This window comes from Citrus clementina, unplaced genomic scaffold (assembly GCF_000493195.1).
Source record: "Citrus clementina cultivar Clemenules unplaced genomic scaffold, Citrus_clementina_v1.0 scaffold_9, whole genome shotgun sequence".
Taxonomy (NCBI): domain Eukaryota; kingdom Viridiplantae; phylum Streptophyta; class Magnoliopsida; order Sapindales; family Rutaceae; genus Citrus; species Citrus x clementina.
The window spans coordinates 21,302,459-21,310,880 of NW_006261964.1; the positions used below are offsets into that span (position 1 = coordinate 21,302,459).

Below are 8,422 nucleotides of genomic sequence, written 5' to 3' on the forward strand. Positions count from 1 at the left end.
ATGTTAATTCCAGTTGCTTGAATCAGCTAATTATGTTGCAGGTTTATGTATATGGTTGACTCAAGCAGCGTTGCTGGTTTTAGGTGGTGTTGTTGGTTGATTGAAGTGGCTGGCTCAAGATTGTTCATTTAAGAATTGTAACTGTAATGTGTTGATGCGAATTAAGAATTAATGAAGTATTCATTTAACTATAACTGTTGTAGGTATTTTATTTCATAACTAAACTATAACCTATGAAACTTGTGGATGGATTTGAGAATTATTATATATGAGTTATATATATATATATAGGTTTTTCTATTTATATAATAATTTAAAGAATATATTTCAATTCCCACAAAAAAAAAATATATAAACAAAACAATTATTTTATTTTATTTACTGCCAAAATATATCTTAAAGAAATTTCAATTATTCCTATTGGATTTTATAAAAATAATTTTAAGGAATTAATATTTAATTAAAATAATTAAATAATTTTATTATTCAAATTAAATATGTCATGTTTATATGACAAACAACAATCGTGAATAGGAAGTGTTTATCACAGATGTTAATCATGCGTGAAAGTTTTTCATCAAAGAAATAATGAAAGAATTGTTATAGATAATACGTCATGCATAACATGACATATAAAAACAGTCATCTTATTTTCTTGACACCGAAATCAATAACGGTTACTCAACTATCATGCCATAAGGTAGATGACGGGTAATAACTGTCATAAAGATTTTTTTTTTTTTTTTAGTAATGTATATTGGCTTCATTCTTGTCAGATGTCAAGAATCAAGACCATGATAACATGCACATATGACAATAATCAAGACCATTATATCATACACATATAAAAAGTACCAAGAATAAAATTAAATTTGAAAGATGAATTCCTTCTTTACAATGTTTGATTATTTTCCTTTTATATTATTATTCAAAATCTCGTATAAATAGGCCATTGAAAATAATAAGAGCGAAATTTTTATTCTCTTAAAAGTTTCAATCAACCGTGTCTAAACTCTAGAAACCTTAGTCAAGCAGCCTGCTGACAGATTGAAGTTTAGTTATCGATTGAAGTTGACATTAATACATATGCAAATACAATATTGAAAGTGAAATCTAGGTCGACGATGATACCGACAAATTTGACTGTTCTAGTTTCCACATAACAGGATAACAAGTAGCACTCAATTGGAATTCAGCTGTCTCATTGAGCACGTATCTGTAAAAAAGTTTAAAATACAGAAATACAATATTGAAAGCGGCAGTCATTATTTGTTACAGCAGACAAAGACTTAATTAACATCTTCTTTGACTTTATTTGATTTTGGTTTATTTTATATATCCTGGATATTCCTCAATGAAGAATACAATATATAAAAGTTAAATTATGAGAAATCAATGCCTATCCTCTGCTAATCTATTTCCAAAAATTGCGGGAATCCCATCTGATGGACTAAAAGTTATCTTCTTATAAATTAACATGTCAGCATGACCATATAAAGGTGCAATTCTTTATTTCCTAATTTTAAAAGTTGAGAACTCTAAACTTTTTTTTATCCTTAATCATGTTTTGAGCAAGAGTAAGAGGTTTGAACGCGTTCATGTAAGTGGGAACAAAATTCAATTATCCTTAGGCTTAAAAAAAAAAATCATGTTGTAGAAGCCGTAACAATAAATTTTTGTTGTCCTTCTCAAGCACTACAAGTTGTTACAAGGCATCATCAGCATGCATGTTTTTGAGTAGCACGTGCACCAGATAAATATCAATATCTAATCAGCAAATTATTTTTGATAGCACCTTGGATCGGTATGATCTTTAACCAAAATGGGTCAATTGGGTAAGGGCTCATGCTCATCAGCTCGTGCACATGGGTGAATGGATATTAATTAAATAACAAATTAAAATTAAAACCACCAAGCCATTTCCAAAATGAGAACGCGAACATATTTTGTAATTGTATATCGATCCTCTGACTTAAAGTTGTCATATTTGTGTTTGCGTATTTCAAAATAACCAATCATACAATACACGAATGATACATATAAATAACGCGTGAAATTATACAATATTGGATTTTTGCATAACCACGTCGATGATAGAATCTAATCAAGTCCTGTTCCACTTTCTAATACCATATTAAAAAAGAACCGTGTTGTTGAGAATTGAATGTTTACAAATATGAACACCACAAAGGGCTTAGCCAATGAGCCAAAAGATAGTGAAATGGTGGATTTTGCAAAGAACCCAAAAGACAAACTGGTTGATTGATTTGTTTTTGAAATACCCAAGACGTCAACATATTATCAACTTGGCAGAAATTTTTTTTTTTTTTTTCTGACAATATGGTTCATGGTTATGGTGACTTTCTCTATAAAAGGGCTGCTCAGAAGTGCTGTTGGTATCCCACTTTTCCATTTGCATTTTTCTCCCTGGCTAAATTCTTATCCTCCCTCAATACCCCTCCAATGGTTTCCGTCGTCTTGCTACTTCTTGGCCTGCTAGTGGCTACTCTAGACACTACAAGTATGTGTGTGTGTGTATATATTTCTCAAGAAAAAGATATAAATCTCCCCGTTGTTCGTAAATTAATCATTTCCTCCATCTTTGAAAATCCATCAAACTTTCCATTCTCCACGGCGATGATCGACTAGTTTTCAAATAGGTTTCACTTATTGGCCACCTAACCTCGAATACTATAAGAGATATAGGGACTAAAAAATTGTGTTGGATTTTGTGCTCACCTGACTTTTTTTTTTTTAGAAAAAAAGAAATCAAAACCCCTTGTGGTTAAGAAATTTCTGTTAACTTTCAATTTTTGTATTTTTTACTATTTGATTCCTAAGATTTTTATTGATAAATAGTGAGATTTAAGGTTTTACACTATCAAAAGTTAAATAGTAAAAAACACAAAACAAGTTAGAAGTTAACAGAAAATTTTAAAAGTTAAGGGTTTTAAACATGAGGTGTGAAATGATTAATTTACTAAATCCAACATTGCCGTTGTTCATTTTCCCTATCTATCTTTCTCCATGTATTGATATTATTCATAACTATAAGTTTTAATTTGTTGATTCTATATATGTCATCACAGGTGCTCAAATAGGTGTTTGTTATGGAATGCTTGGTGACAACTTACCATCAAAACCAGATGTCATAGCTCTCTACAACCAAAACAACATCAGAAGAATGAGACTCTATGATCCAAACAAAGAAGTTCTAGAAGCTCTCCGTGGCTCCAACATTGAAGTTTTGCTAGGCCTTCCCAACGATAAGCTCCAGATAATCGCTTCCAATCAAGCCGAAGCGAACACTTGGGTCCAAGACAACATCCAAAATTTTGTTAACAATGTCAAGTTCAAATACATCGCTGTAGGAAATGAAGCAAAACCAGGAGACAACTTCGCTCAGTATCTTGTTCCCGCCATGAGAAACATACAAAATGCCATTAACGGAGCTAACCTTGGAAGCCAAATCAAAGTTTCCACTGCCATTGAATTCGGAGCTCTTGAAGTATCCTCTCCGCCGTCAGCAGGCTCCTTTAAGCAAGCTTACAGACCAATTCTTGATCCCGTCATTACCTTCCTCAACGAAAACAAATCCCCGTTGCTTGTTAACTTGTACCCTTACTTCGCAATTGATGGCGACCGTCAAATATCTCTTGATTATGCACTGTTTCGGTCCCAACAACCGGTTGTTTCGGACCCTCCGTTGAGTTACCGGAATCTTTTTGATGCCCAGTTGGATGCTACTTATGCTGCGTTGGAGAAAGCCGGTGGGGGCTCGTTGGATATTGTGATATCGGAGAGTGGGTGGCCAACGGCGGGTGGTGACGGAGCGTTAACGAATGTTGATAATGCAAGGACTTATAATAATAACTTGATACAGCATGTGAAGCAAGGGTCACCAAAGAAACCTGGCAGGCCTATTGAGACTTACATTTTTGCTATGTTTGATGAGAAGGATAAACAGGGAGCTGAGATTGAGAGGCATTGGGGACTTTTTGCTCCAGACAAACAGCCTAAATACCAAGTTAATTTTAATTAATTAACCTAATCAGAGCAGCTGCAGATTTGAAGATATATTTGTGATGGAATAAATTATGGCACCATATGTACGTATTAGTAAATAAGAGTTTGTATCATCACCTTGCATCGGTGCATGAGGCCAAATTTCGTTATCAATAAAGTCATGGATTGCGGTATTTAATTATATATCATATTCTCTTGCAATTTTTTGCTTAGCTTAATTAACATTAATGTAATTGTTCTTTGGCTGTTATGCAATGTAAAAACGCGTCCTCATCATCACTCATGAACACTTGGGTAAACAATTACATTTCCCTTTTCTTCAAGGAAATTTTATTGGACCTTTCTATGTATATGGTCTCGTTAAAATAAAAAAGATCAAACTTGTATGGCTGCAGTTTCTGCATACAAAATACCAAAGATCTTTTGACTAATGCAATTTTAGTTTTTACACCTCATTTGTTAGGGTGCTAAAATCTCTTTGATAAATGCCATTTATAATCCATCCATTAATAATGTATGTTGAAAGGTTTATGTAGAGCTCACCTTGGTTGCTCTTTCTTACAAGTTATCACCTCTATATATACCAAATTAACTTCGAGCAACGTGCAAGTAAATTTAGAAGATAAATTCCTCGTTTATGGCACTTGATTATTATTATTTTTATGATATTCAAAATCTTTTATAATAAATCTTTGAGCCCTAAGACAATAATAAGAGTGAAATTTATATTCTCTTAAAAGTTTTCATTACCTATTCTAAACTGCAGTAACTTAGTCAAGCAGCCTGTTGACTGAGTGAAATTTAGTTATTGCTTGACATTGACATTAAGATTCATGTATGCAGAAGGTTGATGATGATACCTAACAAATTCAAGTGTTCCATTTTCCACATAACATGATAACAAGTCGCACTCAATTGGGCTTGAGCTGCCAAACACTTGACATCTTCTCTGACTGCAATTGATTTTGGTCTATTTTATATATCCCGGATATTCCGCAATGAAAAATAAAATATATAAAAAATGAAATTATGAAGAATAAACGTTTATCCTCTGCAAATCCGTCTCTGGAAATTGCAAGAATCCCATCTACGGGCTAAAAGTATAATTTCTTCTTACGAATTAACATGTTATGATGGCCATTATATTGAGCGGTGCAATTATTTTCCAAGATAGAACTGTTGAGAACTTTAAACCTTTATTTTGATTCATTAATCATGTCAACATGCATCTTTTGTGTAGCGTATCATAAAGTAGAATTTATGCCGCCATATAAAGAAATCAATGAGTAAATAATGTGATGAATGTTTTTTCAATCCTTACACTTTGAGTTAATTAGCGGTTAGTTTTTTTAAAAGGTGTCCAAAAAGGTCCATACCGTTACTTCTAGTTAGGGGTGAGTAATTTCGGATTTGGATCGGATTCAGATGATTCCGATCAGATTTTGGATAATTCGGATTGAAAAAAAATCCATCCGATTTCAATCCGATCCTTAAATCCGATCCGATCCGAATTAATTTAGATCCGATGAAAATTTCGGATAAGTTCGGATTTGGATAGGTTTGGATGAGTTTGGATTTCAAATTCTCTTTCGAATTCAGATTAACAGAATTCAAGATCTAGTTTCATGCACCACGCTAATAAATCAGGAAAAAATAAAGATTTATCTGCAACTCAGAATCCAATCATGAAAAGTTAAAATAAAAATAAAAATAAAATAATGCCAAGACAACAATCAAACAACTTATAGATCAAATGCAACGCATTACTTCACTCCCGGAGAGATTCCATTATTGTAAGAATGAAAAAAAAAAAAACGCAAATTTCCCTAAAGCTCTCAAGAATAATTAATATACTGAAACACGGGAACAATACTGGATAAAGAATTTCATTAACCATCTCTAACTGCTAACCAAATTGTAACAACTAATTCCCCAACCATACAAAGTATAAGTAAAATAAAAAAAAAACAATAAAATACGTGTTGCTATATTCTAAGCAACCGAATGACTCGCGGATGATCAAAAGAAGCACAAAATTCAAAGTTTCAAAAGCAAATTGTCGGGAGGAAGTCATGGCGGCTGGACGTCAGTCAAGACACGGTTGGATTCGTTTGGGTTGTGTCATCGTCGGCGTGGGTTGCCGTGTGTGTCAGGTCCCAAGCCGATGGATGTGGTTGGTGGTCGTCGGTTAGCTCATTGTGGTTGCGGCTGGGTTGTTTTGTTTTACTAATTTGGGAATTGGGAATTAGGTTTGGGTTTTTTTTTTATGATTTCTTGCTTTTATTTTTTTAAGTAACAGTGCAATCCGATCGGATTATTCAGGTTGACCCGAATCGGATCCGATCCGATCCGAATCAAATCCGATTGGATTGCACATCGGATTGCACAAATTATATCCGATCAGATTTGAAGCTAAATCTTAATCTGATCCGAATTTATTCGGTTAAATTTCGATTGGATCGGATCTATCCAAATTCGACCCGATGCCTACCCCTACTTCTAGCTAATAGATTTAACTTTTCAGGGAATTTTTATTTGTTGTTTGATATAACTTTAAAATTCCAGCAGTGATGCCACCTCTTTAACTATTATCAAATTCTTCTGAGAGTTCATCTTACTTTCAACTTCAAACTCTCATCCTTTCATATCTCCTCGTCAAAGTTTAAGCCCTTAAAATTAAAATCAAAGAGCAATATTTGAAAAGAAGTAATTTTATATTTATTATATTTCATTAATTAATCTAAATATGTATAATATAGACAGAGTAGAAGCCATCAGGTTCACTTTCAAATACTAGTTAGAATTTCAGAAATTGAAAGTTTAATTAGAATAATTTTTGGGTAGCCTTTGAATTACAATTTTTGGTGTTAAATGTTTGTTATATTAATTTGAATTGTCTTAAAGTTGGTTCATTCTATGCTGTCGTGATATCAATCATAGTATCAATACAGTATTTAAGCATAAATCATGTAAATGAAACATAAGGCATGTAAATTTAACACAAAACTTGTAAATTAACATTATGTGTAAAACAAATTAAATATAAATTATATAAATGAAAATAAGACCTGTAAATGGAAGATAAATTAAGTAAATTAACATAAGAGTGGTAAATTGGTGTATTAATAATAAATAAAACAAAAACTTACAAATATACTATAAAACTTGTTAATCAACAATAAGTATCAAATAAAACATAAATTAAGTAAACAAAAATAAGATATGTAAATGGAAGGTAAAACAACGAAATTAACATAAGAATAGTAAATTAGTGTATTATTAATAAACAAAATAAAAACTTAAAAATATAACATAAAATTTGTAAATCAACATTAAATGTAAAATAAAACACAAATTATGTAAAGAAAACACAATACTTGTAAATAGAGGGTAAAACAAGTATTTTAACATAGAAGTGGTAAATTTGGATATTATTGGTAAACAAAATAAAAACTTACAAATGTAACATAAAACTTGTAAATCAATGGTGAATGTAAAATAAAACATAAATTGTGTAAATGGAATATAAGACTTGTAAATGAAATGTAAAAGAAAAAAAATTAACATAGGAATGGTAAGTTAGTATATCATTGGTAAACAAAACAAAAACTTATAAATATAACAAAAAAACTTATAAATCAGCAATAATTGTAAAATAAGGTATCAATTAAGTAAATGAAACATAAGACTTGTAAATAGAAGATAAAACAAGTAAATTAATATAAGAGTGGTAAATTCGAATATTATTGGTAAACAAAACAAAAACTTACAAATATAATATAAAACTTATAAATCAATAATAAGAGTAAAATAAAAATAAATTATGTAAATGAAACATAAGACTTATAAATAGAAGGTAAAATAAGTAAATTAATATAAGAATTATTTAAAAAATAAAAAATTACAAATGTAAAATAAGGACTCATTATAATAATGATTATCTTATATATTTATTGATTTTGTTTCTAAATAGAATAATGATAGTTTTGGGTTTATGTAATATATATGATGATATATGTGAAATTTTATTAAGGATAAAACTTATTCTCAAAATCAGATTTTGAAAAACTATGCTTTTTATCTTTTTCAAAGCTATTTGTAAGATAAGGTAATATTACTTTTTTCTAAATCTCCTTGACAGAAACTGCAAATGTTTTTTAAGTGCAAGTAAGAAGTAACGTTTAAACTTCATGAAGTATGTATAAAACATAAAATTAGATCTAATTTTATTGATATATCATTTATGTTTCGTAATATAAGAATATATTTTTAATTTTTTTTGCTTGATCCAATCAGGAAGAATAATTTTTCTTACTTAATTTGTGTAGTGACAATACTACGATAGAAAATGAAAAAGGAATTATGAATGTCCTAGAATGGATATAGGAATTTATGA

The 8,422-nt window shown here is 30.7% G+C and overlaps 1 protein-coding gene across 1 annotated transcript; it reads left to right on the forward strand.

Annotated features, from left to right (window-relative positions):
* The first annotated feature begins 2,402 nt into the window (after nucleotides 1-2,402).
* Nucleotides 2,403-4,209, forward strand: LOC18033421 (glucan endo-1,3-beta-glucosidase, basic isoform). The gene is made up of 2 exons (XM_006421113.2): nucleotides 2,403-2,521; nucleotides 3,090-4,209. Exons 1-2 carry the CDS (start codon nucleotides 2,464-2,466, stop codon nucleotides 4,040-4,042), a joined length of 1,011 nt encoding a protein of 336 aa, XP_006421176.2. The 5' UTR covers nucleotides 2,403-2,463; the 3' UTR covers nucleotides 4,043-4,209.
* Nucleotides 4,210-8,422: the final 4,213 nt, after the last annotated feature.